General features: G+C 41.8%; 1 protein-coding gene across 1 annotated transcript in view; it reads right to left on the reverse strand.

Moving 5' to 3' along the window:
- Positions 1–24,476, reverse strand: part of vangl2 (VANGL planar cell polarity protein 2) — a 66,756-nt gene that overhangs the window by 6,093 nt on the left and 36,187 nt on the right. The window contains exons 3-7 of the mRNA XM_060911654.1: positions 22,473–22,590; positions 12,750–13,357; positions 7,915–8,048; positions 3,522–3,657; positions 3,098–3,341 (exon numbers count right to left, since the gene is read on the reverse strand). Of these exons, the coding sequence (XP_060767637.1) occupies positions 3,098–3,341; positions 3,522–3,657; positions 7,915–8,048; positions 12,750–13,357; positions 22,473–22,590 (1,240 nt within the window). The remainder of the gene's footprint in view (positions 1–3,097; positions 3,342–3,521; positions 3,658–7,914; positions 8,049–12,749; positions 13,358–22,472; positions 22,591–24,476) is intronic.

Consider the following 24,476-nt stretch of genomic DNA (forward strand, 5'->3'; position numbering starts at 1 on the left):
TTATTGGTCAGACTTCGAAACGAGCCTTGAATGGAGGCAAAATATGACAAGTTTTGAGAGCTTCGCCGGTGAAACTCAGCGGGTTTAGAATGAGTAGGTCATGTATATAAATATCTTCGCGAGTTTATCATATAAGCATCAACATTGACAAGCTTTATACTGCACACTTTCCTATGTGCCCACTGCCAAATATAGTTTTTAAATGACCTAAATTAGATGAAACAAAACTTGTCCCCTTTCTCAGTCACACCGGACTCTGCACGCTCAAAGCCCACTTACGCATTCCCATTGTAACGGCTCACTCTTCCTCTTTCACCAAAATTTACAGTGGTGCTTGAAAGTTTGTGAACCCTTTAGAATTTTCTATATTTCTGCATAAATATGACCTAAAAGTAGATAAAGAGAACCCAGTTAAACAAATGAGACAAAAATATTATACTTGGTCATTTACTTATTGAGGAAAATGATCCAATATTACATATCTGAGTGGCAAAAGTATGTGAACCTTTGCTTTCAGTATCTGGTGTGACCCCCTTGTGCAGCAATAACTGCAACTAAACGTTTCCGGTAACTGTTGATCAGTCCTGCACACCGGCTTGGAGGAATTTTAGCCCATTCCTCTGTACAGAACAGCTTCAACTCTGGGATGTTGGTGGGTTTCCTCACGTGAACTGCTCGCTTCAGATCCTTCCACAACATTTCGATTGGATTAAGGTCAGGACTTTGACTTGGCCATTCCAAAACATTAACTTTATTCTTCTTTAACCATTCTTTGGTAGAACGACTTGTGTGCTTAGGGTCGTTGTCTTGCTGCATGACCCACCTTCTCTTGAGATTCAGTTCATGGACAGATGTCCTGACATTTTCCTTTAGAATTCACTGGTATAATTCAGAATTCATTGTTCCATCAATGATGGCAAGCCATCCTGGCCCAGATGCAGCAAAACAGGCCCAAACCATGATACTACCACCACCATGTTTCACAGATGGGATAAGGTTCTTATGCTGGAATGCAGTGTTTTCCTTTCTCCAAACATAACGCTTCTCATTTAAACCAAAAAGTTCTATTTTGGTCTCATCTGCCCACATAACATTTTTCCAATAGCCTTCTGGCTTGTCCATGTGATCTTTAGCAAACTGCAGACGAGCAGCAATGTTCTTTTTGGAGAGCAGTGGCTTTCTCCTTGCAACCCTGCCATGCACACCATTGTTGTTCAGTGTTCTCCTGATGGTGGACTCATGAACATTGGCTAATGTGAGAGAGGCCTTCAGTTGCTTAGAAGTTACCCTGGGGTCCTTTGTGACCTCGCCGACTATTACACGCCTTGCTCTTGGAGTGATCTTTGTTGGTCGACCACTCCTGGGGAGGGTAACAATGGTCTTGAATTTCCCCCATTTGTACACAATCTGTCTGACTGTGGATTGGTGGAGTCCAAACTCTTTAGAGATGGTTTTGTAACCTTTTCCAGCCTGATGAGCATCAACAACGCTTTTTCTGAGGTCCTCAGAAATCTCCTTTGTTTGTGCCATGATACACTTCCACAAACATGTGTTGTGAAGATCAGACTTTGATAGATCCCTGTTCTTTAAATAAAACAGGGTGCCCACTCACCTGATTGTCATCCCATTGATTGAAAACACCTGACTAATTTCACCTTCAAATTAACTGCTAATCCTAGAGGTTCACATACTTTTGCCACTCACATATGTAATATTGGATCATTTTCCTCAATAAATAAAATATTTTTGTCTCATTTGTTTAACTGGGTTCTCTTTATCTACTTTTAGGACTTGTGTGAAAATCTGATGTTTTAAGTCATATTTATGCAGAAATATAGAAAACTCTAAAGGGTTCACAAACTTTCAAGCACCACTGGACATGCATGTGTTTTTGTGATAAAGCCATATTGTACTGAGTATTTCCCCACATTAATAAATATAAAAGTAGCTGCATCTTTCAGTCCTTTTAAATCAAGGCTGAATACTTTCTTCTTTGCCACTGCCTTTTATTAAATCAAATTTGAGACTTAATTTGATTTCTTTCAGCACAGACAGCACTACAAAATGGCGCTCTCACTATAATCGTGCCTTATATAGTGAGTGGGGAGCGATTTCGGACACTGGGGTCGTCAAAAGACGCGCACGCCCTCTTTTGAACGCTGATGTAATCAAGCCAGAAGTTTTGTTTGTTTTGATAGCGATCAAGAAAGTTTGAAAAAAAAAATCATTTAAACTTGTTTTTGTGCAATATTTCATTTGGAAAACAGTTTTCAAAATGGCGGCAATGACACCTGGCTGACACTTGACGTTTTGAAGTCTCGCACAAGTCTGGTGAAGATCGCGCGGATAAGCGACGCCTGCCGTGGACCAAACGAACTAAATTCAACACTGCTAAAAACCGAATAGGCCGATAAGTATAATATTTAATTGCAATTAGTTGCCAATATGAATCACGATATAAGGTACCGAAAACGTAACTGAACAACACGTTAAGAAATAAAGCGAGTTTAAAAAAAAAAAAGACTTCAGTTCTGCTTTGATTGCAGGAATTTGTAGAAGATTTTATTGATAGTGATTTATAAAGTTCTAGTTAATGAATAAAAAACTAAATTTAACCTGTAAAACATTTTTATTAAGTTAATAAATAAAGTGTGTCAAATGCCTAATAAAATATAATTCGCACTTAAAATTAATGCCCCCCCCCCACCACTCCAGTAGCGACCAAGTTAAACTCCCTACTTTCAGAAAAACCCTCCCAAAGCCCCTGGTGAGGAGCAGCAACATTTGTGAATTATGGATGGACAGACGGACCCCACGTGATGGTAATCGCTTAATAAAAAGCAGCCCTTGAAGGCATGTTGTTCTTTGGGGAGTTTCCCAGTGGGTAGTTCTTTTCGAGTCCTGAGACATGTTTGGTCTGAAAGCACCTTTAGATATTTTAATCTATTTTAAATAAGGATGCAGTCAGACAGAGTGGCGGTGGTTCAACACTGCTAAGCTGCCACTGTTGGGCCTTCGGGCAAGAGTCACCCTTCTCCACATCCTCACGAGAAAAAGGTGTAAAGAATTATGGACAGACGTGTTGATTTTGACTCACTTTGGGCGTCATGTTGTGTGTGATGCAGAACTGCAGGTGTGAGATGATGCTCTCCATGCTGTGGTACGGCTGCTGGCGTGTGGTGCGCAGGTACTTCTGCATGGCGCGTGCCATCGGTGCAAAGATGGCCTGAGCGGCTTCCCGAGGGTCCATCACCTCACGCGGGTGCTTCGGGGTCACAGCCGCCTCGTCCTCCTGGAGACGCCGGATGTGTGTGAACGCTTCCTCTACGGCCACCACCAGCCTAACCGCACCAAACACAAAGGGATTAAAACGCACTCAACCAGAGATGATTAAGATTAGTCTCTCGAACCGTTTCAAATCAAGGACCGTCGTTTACTACGCATCTATCTGTAACTGTAGCAGGAATGATTTCATAAAAAGTCAAAGGCTCTTGGAAGGTAGAAGGCGAAAGGACCCTCACCTGGCCTTGCGTTTGCGGATCCGGCGCTCCATCTCGGCTTCCTCGTAGTAATACTCGTTATGAGAGTTATCTCGTCTGCGTGCGGCTGCTGCGATCATCGCTCGTGATTGGCCGGTGGAGTTATTGGTGCTGTTCTCTGTGACGGAGCCAAAAAACAAACCCCCAGACACAGTGACCCAGTTTAACAACAACACAATTTGAACAGACACAATAACATCCAGCAGCACTAATATTTTCACACGCACTGCTGGAATACACTCACATAACCTCCATTATTAATAAATAAATGGTATTTTTTTCGTGGTTCAGTTTCCATCAAATCCTGCACTCTGATTGGCTGGCGAGCGAGTCCGTATCCTATGATACAGACCCCAGTTATGGACCTCTGGCGACTCGCTCGTTCACAAAAAAAAACCTAGTAGCATTTTTTGTCAACATTTATCTTTTTTTAAATAAGATTTATTTATAAGATTATCAAAAATCTTATACATTTTTGCCAGCATTTCTCAGTATAATAGCATTAATTTTACAGCATGGATAGCGATAACGACAGTGTTCACAGCGAAAGCGAGTTTTACTACCCTGAGGAAGAAGAAATAAAATAAAACATTTCAGGAGAAAGCTAAAAACCTGTAACTGTTGCTAACGCCGAGCAAAAACATGGCTGAATCCTGAATGACTCCTATTTGTATAAATAGGGGACTACATAGGCGGCAAAATGTATTTTTTTTCCTGCCATGGAAGTGCACTTGTATACCGAGGAGGAAGCAATTTGCATTACAGCCGTGAATGAGGATTCAAAATGGCGGCTCGGCTCGGTTTTCCCTTTCGGCACTCTCGTTTTCTGTTAGAATTTGGTAAAGAAAAAAATAGCCAGCTTAAGGTCGATCCGTATGGTGAAATACTGTGACCTCGGCCTTGACAGACTGACTGACGTACTTTCAAGACCTCGGTCACGGTATTTCACGATACGGACCTCCCAGCTGGTAAATAACATCTCTCTTTGTTACATCTTGTATTATGGGGACCCCAAAGGAAATAAGTTTTTAACTTTGTGTTTTATCCCCGGCAATATCTACAGTACTTTCTATTATGTATTTTTTTGTTACGTTTATCATTATGTACTGTATTCTTGGCAAATAAATAAAATCAAAGAAATTGCTTGAAAAGTCTGCCTTTATTCTGTTGAGGTCTGATCCATTGCATGAATGTATTTTTTCTTGATCTCAATTTTATCCGTTAACGTAAATCAGAAGGTTTTCCACAAGCTAACGACGGACACGTACTTGGCTTGGACGCCATCTTTGATTGCTGCCCGTCATTTGGAAACCGGAAGTGAACCAGGAAGCAAAAAAAGTCACGTGATCATAAACCTTTTTTTTTTGGTGTGTGTGGGGATGTATAGATATTACAACCCCGATTCCAAAAAAGTTGGGACAAAGTACAAATTTTAAATAAAAACGGAATGCAATAATTAACAAATCTCAAAAACTGATATTGTATTCACAATAGAACATAGACAACATATCAAATGTCGAAAGTGAGACATTTTGAAATTTCATGACAGCAACACATCTCAAAAAAGTTGGGACAGGGGCAATAAGAGGCTGGAAAAGTTAAAGGTACAAAAAAGGAACAGCTGGAGGACCAAATTGCAACTCATTAGGTCAATTGGCAATAGGTCATTAACATGACTGGGTATAAAAAGAGCATCTTGGAGTGGCAGCAGCTCTCAGAAGTAAAGATGGGAAGAGGATCACCAATCCCCCTAATTCTGCGCCGACAAATAGTGGAGCAATATCAGAAAGGAGTTCGACAGTGTAAAATTGCAAAGAGTTTGAACAGATCATCATCTACAGTGCATAATATCATCAAAAGATTCAGAGAATCTGGAAGAATCTCTGTGCGTAAGGGTCAAGGCCGGAAAACCATACTGGGTGCCCGTGATCTTCGGGCATTAGACGGCATTGCATCACATACAGGCATGCTTCTGTATTGGAAATCACAAAATGGGCTCAGGAATATTTCCAGAGAACATTATCTGTGAACACAATTCACCGTGCCATCCGCCGTTGCCAGCTAAAACTCTATAGTTCAAAGAAGAAGCCGTATCTAAACATGATCCAGAAGCGCAGACGTCTTCTCTGGGCCAAGGCTCATTTAAAATGGACTGTGGCAAAGTGGAAAACTGTTCTGTGGTCAGACGAATCAAAATTTGAAGTTCTTTATGGAAATCAGGGACGCTGTGTCATTCGGACTAAAGAGGAGAAGGACGACCCAAGTTGTTATCAGCGCTCAGTTCAGAAGCCTGCATCTCTGATGGTATGGGGTTGCATTAGTGCGTGTGGCATGGGCAGCTTACACATCTGGAAAGACACCATCAATGCTGAAAGGTATATCCAGGTTCTAGAGCAACATATGCTCCCATCCAGACAACGTCTCTTTCAGGGAAGACCTTGCATTTTCCAGCATGACAATGCCAAACCACATACTGCAACAATTACAGCATCATGGCTGCATAGAAGAAGGGTCCGGGTACTGAACTGGCCAGCCTGCAGTCCAGATCTTTCACCCATAGAAAACATTTGGTGCATCATAAAATGGAAGATACGACAAAAAAAGACCTAAGACAGTTGAGCAACTAGAATGCTACATGAGACAAGAATGGGTTAACATTCCTATCCCTAAACTTGAGCAACTTGTCTCCTCAGTCCCCAGATGTTTACAGACTGTTGTAAAGAGAAAAGGGGATGTCTCACAGTGGTAAACATGGCCTTGTCCCAACTTTGAGATGTGTTGCTGTCATGAAATTTAAAAATCACCTAATTTTTCTCTTTAAATGATACATTTTCTCAGTTTAAACATTTGATATGTCATCTATGTTCTATTCTGAATAAAATATGGAATTTTGAAACTTCCACATCATTGCATTCCGTTTTTATTTACAATTTGCTCTTTGTCCCAACTTTTTTGGAATCGGGATTGTATATAAAGAACATTACACAGTGGCATGAAGATGAGAAGTTTATCTTCGAGTAGTGAAAGTATATTTTTTTCTACTTCCACCACTCCAAGATAAACTTGATATCTTCACTCCACCATGCGATATCCTCAATTTATTAAACATTTGCTGCATTGTTTAATCAGTATATAACCTCATGTAACACTTTAAACAGAAAAAAAAACTGTTTGGTGCAATGGAAGATAAAAACATCTTAAATATCTGCCTCAAACCACATCCACTTCAACTGAGTCATTCTAACTTGCTTATAAACGGACACAGTACGACTCGGAGACGGGGGGGGTGGGGGGTGGTCATGTCATTACTGCCATCCTGCCCAATTTTAGTCATGTCTAAGCTTTTCCTGTGTACTTCACACATTTCTCAGCGTCAAACCTCTGTTAGAAACACACATCCTGCTCCAACTGAAACGTTACAAGATTCCTTCCTAACATGCGATCATAAAAACCTTTGGCGCTTTTTTCTTCTCTCAGAAAACTCTCTTTTCCATCATCTACCACCAAAACAAGAATTAAACGACGCGATAACAATAAAACACAATGTTTAAAAGGTCAGTTTAATGAAGAGCGACACTTCCAGGGGGTTTCCAAGTTGATCTATTGAAATGCTCACACAACCAACACACGCATTCTGTGGTCTTGTGACCCACTAATGACCATCTGCAACCTGCAGAGCTTCTAGAATCTGCAGATTCTATCAGAACGAGGTGTGTGTGGTCTGCACAGAAACGTCAGTGTGACAAACATGGGTACATAACGAAAACCTGCGATTCATCCCATGCAAAATCATCATCATTACAGACGTTCATTAGCAATCCCAGGGGAATCTAATCCCATTGGAAAAAAGTGTATTACTGTTATCTATTAATATAGATTTAAAAAAAAAAAAAAAAAAAAAAAAATTTACTGCAGCGTGAACTCCTGTAACATGAACCGAGCAGCCCAGCTACACAACAGGAATCGATTTTTTTTTTTTTTAAGCCTGTACAAGACTAAAATTGCACCAGAAACCTGCACTAAACTCATAATCCCCTTTTTAGGATTTCTTCTAAAGGCGTTTCTTTAAAAATAATCCAGCAGAGCTGAAGGTTATTACTGTTTAAAATGGGGTAAAGAGGATGACTTCCTGTTAAATTCTGTGTAAAATGGTTAGAGAAGTAGCTTTGGGACCAAAAGGTCATCAGTTCGACTTCCTGGACCAGCAAGAATGACTGAAGCGCCCTTGAGCGAGGCACCTAACCCGCACCTGGTCTGGATGAGCGCGTCTGCTAAATGCCTGTAACGTAACCTGCCAATTTAACAGGCTCTTAAAAATCTGCTCAGATGTGTGTATTTATGTTTAGTTTTCAACACAGTCCATTATGTGTCTTACCTTCAAGGGAATACACCTTGAAGCCAGACATCTTTTTGGAGAGGATGGACTTGGGCAGGTTTAGGAGAGCTGGATTATAGACGGGGAAGTCACTGTAGTACTGATCCAACACCCACACGGCAGCTCGCTGGATGCTGGAACACATGTACAATAAAATAATAATAATCATCTCTTTATCACAAGGTTACATGGTTATGCTTGAAGACTTTAGCCTGGTTATATACTCCCTCTAGTGGCCAGGGATGGTATTGCAGTCAAGCTCCTTGACCCACTACAGCACTTTGCAATTCTCTGGTACGTTACGAAATTTCTTTCCCGAAACTATATCGGTCACACAAACATTTACACAATGAGGTTACAAAACCGAGGAAATGAACCAATCAGCATCTCTCACACACAAAGCAGAAACGCAGAACCTTTATTTTTAAATAAATCTGAGTGGATAGTATCTCCATCCTTGACTCTTGCATGCCGCATAAATGGGAATCAAAATATATTATATTATATATATAAAAGCTGCCCCGCTGAGCCAGCCAGCCCTGAGTGTGTGACATCACAGCGGGAACCGGTTTTAAGGCTGAGGCTTTGTACAGCTATAGACCTATTGAAAATTTAAAGCTAACCTTAAAGGAGAACTGAAGGCAATTTTTTTTTTTTTTTATCATCAAACTTCTATTTCTCGTTTTATTAAATCTAGGAATGCATTTTTGATCACTATTGTCGCTGCTATAGCAAGTTATGAGTGTTTGAAATATGCCATGTAATAATATCAGTCCATGACTACGTTCAGACTGCACCCTGAAACGACCCATACCCGATTTTTTTGCCCATATGCGACCTGTATCCGATTTGTTATTGACAATCTGAACGACACAGATCCGATTTTTTCACATGCGACCCAGGCCGCTTGGATATGTGGTCCTAATTCCGATGCATAGCCGTTATTTTCACATGCGACTGCAGTCTGACCGGACAGGTCGCATTCATGCGACTACACGTCATCAACAAGAGACAAACGTCACTATTCTGCGTTGGCTAATCCCGCGTCTTTGGTGGAAAACAACAACATTTGTACAGTTTTCAGAATTTAAATAGACTTTTATAGAATTGATCAAGCTAATGGTGGATTTGGTAGGGACCTGGATGTTGATCTGTTAGCCTGATTAAATAAAACAGTTTCTATAACTGATTTATAACTTAAACCATCCTGTATTACAAGATTGTTCTGGAAATTTCCAGTAATTTGACACCTTCGGTCTCATTAGTCTGCTGTTAATCAGATTATTGTGCGAGTTCCGCCACAAAAACCACATCGCCAGGTCTCGCCTCATCTCCATAGCAAACTGCACTGGTGTTTCTGCACCTTGAGCCAGCACTGAGAGAAGTTGCAGAATTCAGCTGGCTATAAACAATCTAAATAAATATTTATAAAAATGTAGAAAAAGTTTATTAATATGACGAAATAAATATGTGCAAATTATTAAGCCTGAATTAAGAGTTTGGTAATACAGCGGCCATATCCCAAATGACTGCCTACTGAAGCTCGAGTGCACTATATAGAGTTTAAAATCCATTACTTCCTAGTAACATGTAGTGCACTTATATAGAAATTAGAGAGACATTTAGGAGTCAACCCTCGTTACCAGGCTACACGTTTTCAGTTCAGTTCAGAAACAAAAACACACACGAGACCTCACACTTTAACACTAACCAGATAATTAAACAAACAAACAAACAAATGATTAAACATGAAGAGTGCACTTTTTTTTTGTTTACGTATTACGTAGATGTGCTTATTACGTGTCAATTTGCGCATGCGGGACACTTTTGGGTCGTTTTCCGTTCATATTGGAGATCGCATACAAGTCTCATATAATTGGTAATGTGAACGGCCTAACAAAAAAATCGGATTTCACAACAAATCGGATATGGGTCGTTTCAGGTTGCAGTCTGAACGTAGTGCATATGTCAAAGCGATGGGCGTAAACAAGATTCGTTGAGACCTGTGCGAGACAGACATCGTAGGATGGAAGTAAAACGTACAGCGGAAATCAAAGTGACCGAGATCTGCGAACGTTGTCAAAAGACGCACGCGCCCTCTTTCGAATGCTGATGTAATCAAGCCGGGAGTTGTTTGTTTTGATAGCGATCAGGAAAGTTTGAAAAAAGTAGGCAGTAATAGTCATTTACACTTGTTTTTTTATGCAATACTTCGTTTGGAAAAAACAGTTTTCAAAATGGCGGCGCTGACACTTGACGTTTCGAAGTCTTTCACAAGTCTGGTGAAGATCGCGCGGATTAGCGACGCCTGCCATGGACCAAACGAACTAAATTCAACATGGCTAAAAACCGAATAGGCCGATAAGCATAATACTTGATTGCAATTAGTTGCCAATATGAGTCACGATATAAGGTTACTAAAACCGAAAACGTAACTGAACAACGCGTTAAGAAATAGAGCAAGTTTAAAAATTACTTCAGTTCTGCTTTAAAGGTGCAAGACCACAAAAATAGAACAAGACCACACCAAAAAAAAAAAAAAAAAAAAAAACCCACCCCACATAAAATAGAACAGTCAACAAGGAGTGGTGTTCGTGCACGTTTGCATTCAGCAGGGTTATGGCTCTTGGGATGTCAGCCATAATAGTATGATTGAAAATGCAATTTCTTTATATTAACCAAACGCTTGCTTTCTTATACTCTCCTAAATTATGTGCATAGGTCTCCCAATTCCATGATTTCATGTTTGACGTAGGGTTATTCTGTTTTTCTCATGTTTTCTTTGAAACTGCAATTTTGGCCCTTTTTTTTTTTTTTACCTTGCCCTTAGCTTGTTAACCCCGCCGACAGTAGTCGGAGGGGTTATTATTTTCACCTGCGTCAGTCTGTGTGTGTGTGTGTATCTGTCTGTCTGTCTGTGTGTCTGCAAGATCTCAATAACCAATGGATCGATTTGGACCAAATTTTGTACGTGTTGCCAATCACCCAGGAAGGAAACCATTAAATTTTGGAGGTCAAAGGTCAAGGCAGAACTTCGAAATTTTCGCCCAATGTATTTTAATAGGGAAAAGGCGGGGTTTGCACTCGTTAGAGTGTCCCTGTCTAGTTCTCTTTTCCTTCAGTCACGTCACTAATGGATTCCCCATCCCCCCCAAAACCCATAAAATTTGGTATTGCAGATACTTCTGTGGTGAGTGGTTCAAAAATTGATATTTTTAAAGTGCATATTCTGGACCAAATTTGTTTTTTTTTTTGTTTGTTTTAATATGAATGTCCCTTTACACACTCATCCAGAAGGGTAATTTTGCACAAGGCCATCTGTCTACAGCCGAAAAAAATAAAACAACGCGTCTGGAAAAATCCCAAGGGAGTCTGGAGCCAAATTCGTGACGTCCCCTGCGGAAGCGCCAGCAGGCTGCGAGAGCTTTGCACGGTTTCAGTGCACAGCCTGTGTAGACCAAGCGCTCCCATTTCTCTCTCATTGTCCGGTCTTTTGGGAAACGATGAGTACTAATCCCATCAAGATTGGTGTTGCTACACCCTCCTACGATACATCTGTTAACCATTTTAATAATTACGCGATAACGTTGAAGAAACCACCAGGTCGTTTCCTCATGAACAAACCAGCACTGATGTAGGATTCAGAGGGAGGCGTCCCGCACGCGACGTCACGAAAATCAATGTTTCCCGGGAAATCCAAATGCCAAGTTTTTTCAGAGGCGGACCAATTCAACTCAAATGGCTCAATTGCAACTGAATTTTTCTGGTATTGCGCAAGGGAAAAAAATTGCACAAAATGTGACAGATATTTGACCAAAGTTTAATATAAAATAGAATTACATTGATCTTGCTCCTGAATTTACCCAGGATATACACTTTAATATGGATACTGGCAGCCATCTTGGATTGGTAATTTTCGGCCTGTTCGCTCCAGATACCATTTCAGTGCACACACTGCTACCAACCGCACCTGTTCCCCAGGGATGACGGGTTCTCTCATAGCCAAGCCATATGGGAGGAGGTACACCAACGCATAGACACGATTAATGCCAAATACAAGAATAAACATTGAAGCAACAACCCAGATTCCAACTAACGGAGTTAGTTGGAAGCGGGAGAAATGAGAGTTTCTCAACTACAGCAGCACTTCTCACCATAGATGGCTGGCGTGTTTCACAGCGTTTGGGATTTACTAAATCGACTAAATCTCTAGATCTACTGAAGCTACGAGGATATAAATCACCAGGATTCTAATTTACTGGGTGAGAAGTATTATATATATTTTTTTGAAAGGTTTATTCGCACTACAAGTCCATGAAAGTTGGGGTTGTTCGTGAAGGGGTTAGTTAGATTTTGGTAGCGTGACGCGCACAACAAGCAAAAGAAAAAAATTTTCTTCCGAATTTCCTTGCTTTATCAAAATTATTTTTTGATACATTAAAAGACTGTTTATAATATTTAAGCGATTTTTTTATAATAGAGAAAACCTACAATTTAAAAAACCTACAATTAAAAACTATTTAATTCCTGGGCTCCCATCTGTAACAGGGAGTGATGTCGCATCCCATTAATACACTTTACAATAGATGAGCCAAAATAACTGGGGATCTTTTTTTTTTTTTTTTTACTCGTAACAGGTATGAATAGGTGGGCCATGAAGCAGAAAAGCTTGAGAACCCCTGGTTTACAGAACTGGCACCCAAGACCACAAGGGTCATCAGTGAATAACCATGCTAAAATTCAACAGAACAGATCAAAGTGAAGGGAAAAGTCGACCTGGGCTTTTAAACAAAAAATAAATCAGACGTGCGATCTTTCAAACCGCACGCACGTACCTGAGATGGCCGATGTTGTAGAAGCGGCTGGCTCCGTCTGTAGTGCGCACCACCTTGAGACAGAAAGCAGGCCGCAGGTGTCGCACCTCGAGCAGCACCAGTGCCAGGTACTGAATGAACAGCAGCGCGTCCACCAGAGACACCGCGTATCCCACGATGCCGCGGTAATCCCGCTCCCGAGGCTCCAGCACACGCACGCCATAGAACAGCCAGTAGGAGGCCACAAAGAGGAAGACGAGCGCCAGGAGCAGGCAGCGGAAGACGAAGAAGCGCGGCAGGGTGGCGCGCGGAGCCCTCAGGAACAGAGCCCACGTCGAGATGGCCAGCACCAGCAGCTTGAAGGCGAGCGAGACGTACAGGCCCTCGCACGGCGTGCCGCACGGCTCCAGCGTGTCCCGCCACAGCGCCTGAGGCAGCAGCAGGAAGGCGAGAGGTGTGAGCAGAGCAAACAGACCCAGCACGCCGCTCAGAATCGGTCCCGCAAAACGCCGGCACTGCAGAGGAGACGAGTCCTCCAGCTCTTTGGACGCTCGCGTCAGGTCCTCATTGGACACGCTGTGCTCGGATGTTCCAGTCACCACGGTAGTGGTCTCGCCCCAGTTATCATCCTGCATACAGACAGAGACACAGGAGAAAAAGAAAATAATAATCCCACATCCTACACATTCACCATTTTATCAGAACACTCAATGTGAGAAAAACATTCCTGGTTTTAATCTCAGGAGATTTGTTAACCAAACCAGGGCTCAATATTAAAGGACTGCCCGGGCAAGTGAGATATGTCCCCGACGTGCCAAGTTGGAATGAGCATATATTCCCAACTAGCACTACAAAAATGAGGCTTTTTGATCCTTTATTTCAGTTTCTAAAAGCATCCGAGCAATTCCAGCGTTATGGACGTGACACTTGAACTCAAAATGGCAACAAATGACCCAGTGCATGTTTTATTGTCTCCCAGTATTTAAACAGGTGTTGCATATTTTAAGGCTGTACCATACTGGAGAAGTGATAGAACAAGAACAATTCCCATAGTACATCTAGGGCATGCCAGAAAATGCCAATAAAAGATGTGTTATGGATGTGACAGAAAAAGTATCACTTTTCTTGGGTGACTGTACATTTTTATCAAACTCTGTGAAATTGTAAACCTAATGTCGAAATGGAGATATCCATTTGATAGAGGGGTCCAAGGTGAATATTAAAAAATCTTTGTTTAAAATATTTTGTATTTCATGCAGAGTTTCGGAAGGAAAAGTCAGCGTTATGGATGTGACGCGTCTGAAATAGACATGGCATATGTTTAGAAAATCAGCAATATAACCACCACAATATATCAACTCAAAATGAATTAGTTTTGCGCAAAGTGTGTGTTCTGTGTTGCATTTCATACGGATGTATAAGAACTTTTTCAAAAAAAATGTTACGGACGTGACGGCGCCTGTCCTATAAATCGGTGTCGCATCAACACGGCTCCACGGTGACAATGAAATGCGAAATCGTATGGAGCACTTGCATGTGACGTCACAGCCGATCCAGATTGTGACAGACGCCATCGTGTCGGTCAAACGCCATATTCCGCCTTCTACTTCTGCTTTTACTTCTACCTTTTCTTCTGGAAAACCCTACTATATACAATTCTACTACAACGGCTGCGGCTACAAGCTCTCCCTACCTGTGCACGGTTTTTATGTTTTTTGCGTGTTGTTCGTCTGTACCGGACTTCAATATCCACTACCACCGTATGGACTTACTGGACATTGGTTTCCAGCAGAAAATGACGGTTTGTAGCGATTTCCATCGCATGCACAACATTCCGGACGAGAAAAAAAAAAAATAATAATAATAATATTCCCGGCGAGACCAGCAGGGTCTCCGTGGATTGTTATCGGAAGCAAAGCGAAGGAGGCAGCGCCGGGAGCCGAAGCAAAAGCGAGGCTACAGGCAGAGCCGGCCTGTTGACTAAGCTCAGAAAACAGCTACTCAAACCTCCACTGCCAAGCCTCTACCTCTCCAACGCCAGATCCATGTAAACAACACGGACGATTTGGAATTACCTTATTCTATTCTATAATCGGCTGGTCAGTGCTATACTCAATACTTAAGTGACTTACCCATCCAATGAGGATAGTTATTTTCTTGTTTACAAGATGCCACATCTGAGTCGCTGACAAATCCTGAATTTCTGTAGAGATGACTGTCCAGAGATTTATAAGCACGCAGTGCCTCACCACTGAACAGCGAGGGAAAGTTGATGAGGTAATCATACACGTCCGGGTATTCCGCTGGCAGTTCAAAATCCGGTCGTGAAAACTCCGTCCGGAAAGCCATAAGGGTCACAAATCTGTAGATCGTTTATTTTAGACATATATCTAGTTATCTGTTCATTAGAAAAATGAGCCGTGTAGTCCGTCGGTTGAAATTGATCCATTCTGTACACGAGTGCAGCAGTATTCAGCGGTGTTTCTGACCGACAAGATGGCGGTTGTGTACTTTCCGGTCAAGTGACTGCAAGATCTCTATACCTCATTTACAGTTTGCTTCAATAACCCTGTTGCGTCCTGAAAGGATGCTGAACATTGTTGTGGGCGAATATATGCATCATATTTTGGTTGTTGAAAAAAGTACTCAATTGAAATCACCAAATTCTTGATTGTCATTAGCTAAAGTAGTGAAGGCGAAGGGAACAATTCTTGTGACAAATTGATTCAACTTACTCACATCTGTAAAATACAGGCCTAGGTGATATCTCTGGGAGTGGTTTTGATGTATTACATGTTGCTTTATTTTTGCATGGTGAGGTTGACATTTACATGGAATTGCCCATCCCTCACTACGTATCTGCCATTCTGCCTTGGCTGTTTTCTTAGTCTCGGTTTCATTTCCTGCTTCGCAGATTATTTTATATACCCTCGCTGTTGTATGGCACACGTACTGTTTATAGACCCCTTGTGCATGACTTCACACATCACGTGATAATTACAGCTGGGGTCAGACAGACACCGTCTTTCATGCAAGCAAGGCTTAACCTGTCTTCAATACGGTTCATTTTTGCGCCGTTTTTGCTCGTTCAAACAGAGAAATAGATAAAAGGCATTACCGTCTCCCCGCTATCAAGAAAACTTAACAAATAAAAGCAAATGCTTCAAGAACAGTGAGGAAATGAGTGGTTAAAGAATACGAGGAGAGGAGCTCAGCCTGAAAACTCCAGAGAAATTCACAATTGCATTTAAAATGTATTTTACGAAAACGAAGTCGGAAGTGAGGATGGAAGAGTTTGCTTAAGAATCTCCTTTTATTTTTTTTCTGCTTATATTCGACTTAGCTCCTTCGTGAAAGTGTTTGATTTTCTTAAAGGTGAAGCTGCTTCCTTATTCGACACAGAAAACCCAGATTGGTTTCAAACAACTCGGGCATTTAAAAAAAAAAAAACCCAAGGAGCGACATGCGCCAGGGGTATTTCTAGAAAAATCTAGCACGAGGGCGCTCACCATGGCGAGGGAGCGAAGCGACCAGGGGCGGGGTTGTCCGTCCCCCCCCTCCGCTGTGCGAAGCCTTTGAAAAACTGAGGCTATCGGAGAGGGAAATTGTAACAAATTGTTTGTCAACACCGAAAAAGAAAGTAATCTTCTTCTGCCCCGGACAGTCTTTGGCTTTCTTCCGCTTCGTGCCGCGGGATGACATCTTTAAATGCCCAAGTGTCAACAAAAACAACTCGCGAACTACTTCTGTCAAAAGCTCCGGCGCCGGTGGGTGAAAGGTCATTCAGTCTCGAGAAATCTCGCTCTACAAGTCAGCTGACCTTGTATGTAACCCAAGTCAAATCTCGCGAGAGCAGCCGCGACAAGTAAACAACTAAACAACATGGCGCCTCAGTCTGGAAACCACCAATTCGGATTGTTTTTGCACCGTCTGGCGGTGTATCTACTATGATTGGAATATTTTTGGAGTAATTATAACGTATTTGATGATCAGACACATTGTCACGTGGTGTTGCTGGGATGTTTTCACGCAGAAAAGATCGTTTTGAGAAAGATTGCATGTTGTGCAGTAGCATACAAGTGCATGGCCCAAGTGTGACTTGGGGTTCGATCGGCATTTCGGTAAGAGGGCGCAGCGCCCCTGTTCCCCGGTTTAGACGAAAGCCTGTGCGCGATAAATCCTGAAAGAACAGAACAGATTAAGAGCAGAGAGAGCTGGAGCTTTGTTTCTGTTATCAGAGGAACACAGTCCTGCGCAAAATATTTATACATCGTTTGTTTATCATCCACCTCTAGGTTTATATAATTAAAAAAAAAAAAGGCATGCTGCGTCATGACAAACTGGACTGCACTGCTTCAGTTTCAGGTTGCCAGGCCTGTATAAACCACCTACAACCTACACACTAAATTTTAAACGCAAGCATTATCCTGTCATAGTTTTTTTTTCCTTTAAGCCTCGAGGTGGATGATATAAACCCCCCCCCCCAAAAAAAAAAGAGATACTCACAGTACTGTTCAAAAGTCTTGGCGCCCTGTTTTCTTCATACACTGTTCTAGATTTCCATTTTATAATTTTTACATTATCAAGTAATGAACCTACAGTCAGAGAGAGAGAGTTCTACACAAACACACTGAACTTTACAACAGCTGCATGCATGTGAAATGGAAATAAAGTCGACTAAGGTAGCAAAAACTATTTTGGATAAAATTGTTATTGTCTGTTACAAGTAAAAAGTAGCCAATAACCAAACTTCAACTGGATGTGTGATCTTTTTATGTTGCAATTCACAAATATTCTATGGTTTTTCTTAAAAAAATAAAAAAGTCAAAACAAGGCATGGACCGTGCGTAACCGGATTCCTCCGTTTCTTCCTCCAGGAAAGAAAGCACAGCCCACCCTTTTTGTTTCCTTTCACCAGGATAAAAGTTCATAGCAATGAACTTAACTTTGATTTATGTTCGTTGTTCACAGTCGAGAGGTTTTTCCTCTCATGTTCCCACATCCATTCTCACACACGGCTTCCCCCCGAGAAAAGCTCGGTTTGTTCCAACGGCTTCTTTACACTCCAAACGATGAGTCTGCATTCTGGTTTCATTCTTTGCTTAAACCAGAATCATCAAGAAGCAAGTTCTACACACAGTAACCGAGTGCTCGGAGCTCTGTACGGTCACAAACACCACATTTACTAAACGATTACATGAAAAAGCAGCTCATTTGCTTGCTAATTTCCTCGACGTTCAGAGGACGTGCGATTTCTTTCAACATTTGGCAAATAGCTACCCTGTGACACATAAATGAAAGTTTCAAGGCTCTAAACATCCCTCAACTAACCTTTTGATTTAGAAAAAACTCAGATGATGTTTGAAATCAACTTCCCCCAGCCCCCCCCCAAAAAAAGTGTTAGTTTCACTCCGAGTCACACGCGGCAGACAAACTAGTGTGAACGTGAACCTTCACACCCTCATGTGTTTGCTGAGTTATTTCCTCTGAAGACATGAACCAGTGAAGTAAAATATGAAATAAAAAAAAACAATATGCATATTTAAATTAAAGTAGACAACAGGAGCTGTGTCTGAAAAGTATTTGCACCCAATAAACTATAGAATCTAAAATGGTATAATGTGCCCTCTGGTTGAAAAAGATGCGTTTGATTCATTTTTAAAAAAAGTATCCTTTAGAAATTTATTTAATGGTGGAAATAGTGATGGATAAAAGGTAGAGCTGGGCAATATGGCCTAAAAAAAAAAAAAAAAAAAACTACAGATGACAAAGAAATGGTTCAAAAGTTTTACCTTTATTTTCACTTAAATTTCCCCTTTGGGGCAACCAGAAACCAAAAAGAAGCCAAAAAACAAGCTTGGAGATGAGATAACATCGTGATAGCATCTGTGATTGCCTTCCACCGCGCCCCATTCTGATCATAAGGCACACGATTCGGAAACGTGTCCGGGGTGGCTGCTTGCTGTGCTGTGCTGCGGCTGTGTTGATTCCGCTGAGAGCAGCGCTTCTCCCAGTCTGCTGTGCGCTTCTGGTTAAGGTGCTGGAATAAATTCGTCATGCTGCTTCCTTTGGAAGTGACCGTTTTCACACACACCTTACAACGAGGACTTGTTTGGTCTGCTTCCGAGGCCGCAAAACCGAACCAATTCCACATCACAGAGGAAGTTACTCCTTTCTTGGGCACAAGTTCCAGCTTTCCCCCAAGGCCATTATTAAAAAAAATGTTCTGTTTCCGGTCCACCGGCCGGGTGAGTGCCGTTTGTGCGGTTGAATTTTTTTTTTTTAACGCCGGTTTTTCGACATTTTTTTTCGGGTTCGTAAATCTAAAATCGAACTTGACATTTCCGCATTCCCAGGGCTTTCCACTAAGGCTCATACTAGCCAGCCATGACAAATAAGTAGCCAGCCGGGGGGGTAAACACAAAAACTCCTGTGCATGCAGTTCCCAGGATTAAATGTATTTTCCACTGACCATTTATTTATTCACTTTACTCAAATACAAAGTAAAATGGCAGTAAATCTTCTTTCTTTTCTTGCGTATTGCATCATGAGATGTTCCTGGCTTGTAAATCTCTTATTTTCGGTGCATGACACATTCACGCAGCTGAGCATGCTATGAATTAACAACGACAACGGTCTGCAGTGGGGCGACACAATTACACACTCGGCGAACATTTCTCCATTTGTGTATGAAAATACACTCCAACCACTCAGTCTGGGTTCATTTACAACCAACGGTGTCTTTTGATGCCAGCACGTAACTGAACGAGAGAAGACTGGTTTACCGGAGACAAAATAAGCGTCATCTCTGCTTCTGTTCCCTCCGACACACTACTGCCTCCGCCGAGTGCGCGCGCACACACCGCATGTCGGGGCCGCGGATGGGTTACTCTCCCCTGATCAACGAAGTCGGCGGGGAATTTGTGGTTATTATCGGTACAAACAGCGCAAATCACAACTTAAATGAGTGCGGTTCAGTTTGACATTATTGTCAGTCCGTTAGATAAACATTTAATTTTATTAAAATTGAAAATTAATATTTAGAGCCTGTGGGCTACAAAAATAGTCATTAAAGTAGCCGGCTGGACTTAATTGTGTAGTCGGCTGTATGGCCGGCAGCCGGCGCTTGTGGAAAGCCCTGCATTCCGTGCAGAATATAGAACTGAATCAGCTCTGCGCATGCGCCGTGTGGCACAAAAAAATGGCAGCCACCATGAAGGAAGGAGATCCAGAGTTTCCAAACATTTGCTTAAGTGTGAAATCGCAAAATGGTATTCTAGCGAACAACAAAATAGTAAAGATTTAGAAAAACAAATCATTCAGTGATCATTTTAATAGTGTAATTTCATCCGAACTCGGCCTAACGCTCGATTTAGAACTACAAAAAGTCCGTGTGTCGGACATTAAGTACCTTTGTAAAAGTTGCAGTCAGCGTTTAAAATGCTAACTTAAAGTTTTTGTACAAGTTTCAGTTGATTAAACTCATTTTATTAAATGTGTCTGCTTTTGTAATAAAAAAAAAAAGTACTGAAAGAAAAAGCAAACAGCATTGCGATTTCTTATATATATATATATATATATATATATATATATATATATATATATATAATCCCTCCCTCCTGAAAATTTTTTTGCTCACCGGGCAGACAGGAAACAGATTTTTTTTTTTTTTAAGGATGGCCCAATCGCTGTCTGCTGTTTGTGTCTCTCTATGGCAAGCGCGCGGGAGGAGGGAGATAGTGTCAGTGCCCGATCCGTCCCTGCTGCCCGATCCGTTCTACACATGTGCAGAGGGGAGCATCGGTGGCGCAAGTTAAAACAGAGAAAACTGATTTTCATTATATTAAAAAACTACATAGTCCTTAACTGTGAATTCGAATTAATTGATAAAATCGATTTAATCGCTCAGCTCTAGATAAAGGTAAACAAATCTCAGCAAGCGTGTGGGTGGGTGGGCAGGCGTGGAAAATCACAAGTCACCCAAGCATGGAGAACGCACTACTCAATAAACGATTCGATAATAAGTCATTCGAAGCATTTTTGTAAAACGCGGTATTTGTGCAGCGCGACAGCTCTGTCCCTCTGGCTCATGTCATGGGTCACTGCCTGCAGTTGAGTTCATTCAGAGCTGAATCACTTTCACATTACAAATAAACTACGCCTCAACAGGAATCAACCATCAATCTGAAAGCACCTCGAGCATGACCGCTGGGTTCTTACCCACCTCGAGAAGCGCAGAGTGGGGGAAAAACACGACATGGAAAAAAACTACTCAACACTGCAGATGTGAAACCTGATTAAAAAAAAAAAAAAAGAAGTGCCTTAAAGGTCATAGGCAATGATCCGAGATGAAACGTAGAATATCAACTTTGTCTAGAAGAACGACCCAAAAAGCAAACTCAATCTTCCTAGTGTCTAATTTGCACCCTAAAATTGAAAACAGTTAAAATATACTGTTTTGGCCAATTTCCGAAGGTTTGTTTCCATCTCACCGATGTGCACTTTTACGGCAAGGGGACCGTCGTCGTGACGTCATTTAAGCCAAACAGACTGGGAGCACCTCTGCGTTTACCTGCGAACCGAGCACACGTGTACAGACTTTGGTCGTGAGAGGTTGTGTAAAATGTCTGAAAGCAATAGCGATTTTGAAGTAGGAACTCTCCAAGTTAAATATCGAGAGGTGAAACCGTACATGTATGAACCTATGGCCGTTGAGAAGCAATCGGTGAATGTGGCTCACTGGTTTGACCCTGCGGCCTCGGAATCGGACAGCGACTCGGCCGACTCTGATCGTGGTGACCCCGGACCTCAACAAGACTCGCGCCCAAACGATTTATCCTGGTAGTTATGATAAATTCCTACTTTCGTCGTAATACTAAATAAGAGCCCTTTTGAAGAAGAATTAAACCGCCCTCCCTAGTGGATATAGGGAACGATTACTGGACAGTGCGCCGGTAGGCCACATTAGCCTGCCATCCGCGGCATTATACTATTTATAGCCGACTCTAAGCGAGGAAATATCCCTTTGTCTCATTTCCACAATGATTGTACAGGATCCCTCAGGATTCTTGACTTGTCAATTGCAAGCAAAAGTAAAAATGTTGACCTCCAATCTTCTTGCTTGAGCGTTGCTGCTCCATTTCTTCTTTGACTGCTTGATTTTGTTTCACGCGCACAATCCACTCTCTCCGTCTCTTCTCCTCTTTCGGGGAAAAAAAAAAAAAAAAACACACCCTCTCACTCCGCCTCTTCTCTTTCAGAAAAAGCCAACCCACTCTCCCTGCCTCTCCTCCTCTCTTGGAAAAAGGTAAAAACTTCTTCCTGAACCAGTCCTCTTGTTACAGTTCACTGTACAACAATAAAAGGCATGGGGGTTTTTCTTTGGAAATTCCTGAACGCACGTCTGCACTCAAGCCGAACGGCAATGCATGTAAACGGAAGTGGACTCAACTCAAGCGGGTTGTTTGACTTCAATGACGTCACGCGCTGAGTTGTCACGAAAATCGCCGAACAGAAATTCGCCGCAATCCGCGCTAACTTATAATTCTTACTTATTAGCAATACTTCTTGGGACCAGAAGAAAATTACAGAGGATTTAAACACAAAGTTTCAAACGTCCATCAAATTAAAACCGTTGCCTATGAGCTTTAAACTCAACCCCCATCATCAGCTTGATGGAACGACACGCCCGTCAGAGCCGTCTTTTGCTTGTTGGTAGAAATGCAGAAAAGTGCACCGACTCACCCTGTCGTCTCCACGAGTGGACTCCGTGTCCAGCAGCGGCTCTCCGGGAGCCTGGATGGTGACCGATTTGTCCCCTCTGCTGTCTCTGCTCTTAGAGCGGTGTCTGTCTCTCCGATCCCTGCAACAAAGCACAAACTCACCGAAATCAACAACCGTTCAGCATCACGCCTAACGTACACGACAACCTCATGTTCCAACACGCAAAAACAAGTCCGTTTCTAAAATGTGATGATTCACAATATTGGGGTCACGATTCAATTTTCCTACAATATTTTTGGGAGAGGAGGGAAAAGGGGGAAAAAAAAAAACCTTAATTTAATAACCAACAATAATTTCCCCACAGATGTAAAGGTCAGACTAAAATATAATAACCTATTAATTAAAATATTCCTTCGATTAAAAATGAAAGGTAAATAAATGGGCGTTTTCTTAAAACAAAAAAAACCCTCATCTTTAACTTTCACCAGCCTGTAAAGACAGCGCAGATTTCTTGTTAAATCTATTTGTAGTCAGGCCACATGGCAGTGCTTTCACATGGTTTTGTGGCATTAGAGGGGTGATTTCCTTTCCGAATGAAGCGCAGTCTCATGACCGGTACTATTGTGCCCTCTGCTGTCTAAACACTATTACACACAACGCTGTGTTTTATACATAAATAAAAAACCATGGTTGTGAAGACAAAGCTCATCTTCAAGTGATGAATGCATATCACGAGTGAAAATATTTTCAACATGAGAAGATAAACTTCATATCTTTGCACCACAGTGTAAACGTTCTTTATATTATATCGACAACCACCAAAAAAAAAAAAAAGTTAATCAAAAAATATATATTTTTGAACCGGTTCACCATTTTGACATGCGTCGAGTCAGCGGGAAAACACTGGGAGTGACGTCACAGGAGTGATTATTATACATACTGGTCACTTTTTCCATAGAATAAAAATGTGTGTTCGATTCCCTTCTAGCGGGTTTATTGATGGCATACAATATTATATCGCTTATTCTCCAGGATTTTTTCTAGAAAAGTTTAGTATGAGGGCGCTCACCATGGCGAGGGAGCGGGATGGTGCCGGTTGTCCGTGCCCCCCCTCCGCCGTGCGAAGCCTTTGAAAAACTGAGGCTATCTGAGAGGGAAATTGTAACAAATTGTCTGTCAACACTGAAAAAGAAAGAAGTAATCTTCTTCTGCCCCGGACAGTCTTTGGCTTTCTTCCACTTCGTGCCCCAGGACGACATCTTTAAATGCCCAAGTGTCAACAAAAAAAACTCGCGAACTACTTCTGTCAAAAGCTCCCGCGCCGGTGGGTGAAAGGTCATTCAGTCTCGAGAAATCTCGCTCTACAAGTCAGCTGACCTTGAATGTAACCCATGTCAAATCTCGCGAGAGCAGCCACGACAAATAAACCACTAAACATGGCGCCTCAGTCTGGAAAACGCCAATTCGGATTGTTTTTGCACCGTCTGGCGGTGTATCTACTATGACTGGAATATTTTTGGAGTAATTATAACGTGTTTGATGATCAGACACATTGTCACGTGGTGTTGCTGGGATGTTTTCACGGAGAAAAGATGGTTTTGAGAAAGATTGCATGTTGTGCAGTAGCATATAAGTGCATGGCCTGAGTGTGACTTGGGATTCAATCGGCATTTCGGTAAGAGGGCGCAGCGCCCCTGTTCCCCGGTTTAGACGAAAGCCTGTTCTCCATCTATTACGCCGCTCTCCCCAATGGAGAATGAGCGTGCAATAGTGTTATGATATTGCACGTTGTCAAGACAACACGACGTCAAACAAACATCGGTGCTCACGTGAAGATCCAGTGACAAAACTGTTCTGCTGTGCATGTGCACAATCATTTCTTTGTCAGCTGGGAGAGGGCATGAGAAAAACGACGCGAGTCCAGTGCGAGGTTTAAATACTAAAACTAAAAGACACGCTGAACACCCGAAAGGCTACCAAAACTTCATTATATATTCTTCATGCATATTTCAGAGAAAGACAAAC

Source organism: Neoarius graeffei, chromosome 1 (genome assembly GCF_027579695.1).
Source record: "Neoarius graeffei isolate fNeoGra1 chromosome 1, fNeoGra1.pri, whole genome shotgun sequence".
NCBI lineage: Eukaryota > Metazoa > Chordata > Actinopteri > Siluriformes > Ariidae > Neoarius > Neoarius graeffei.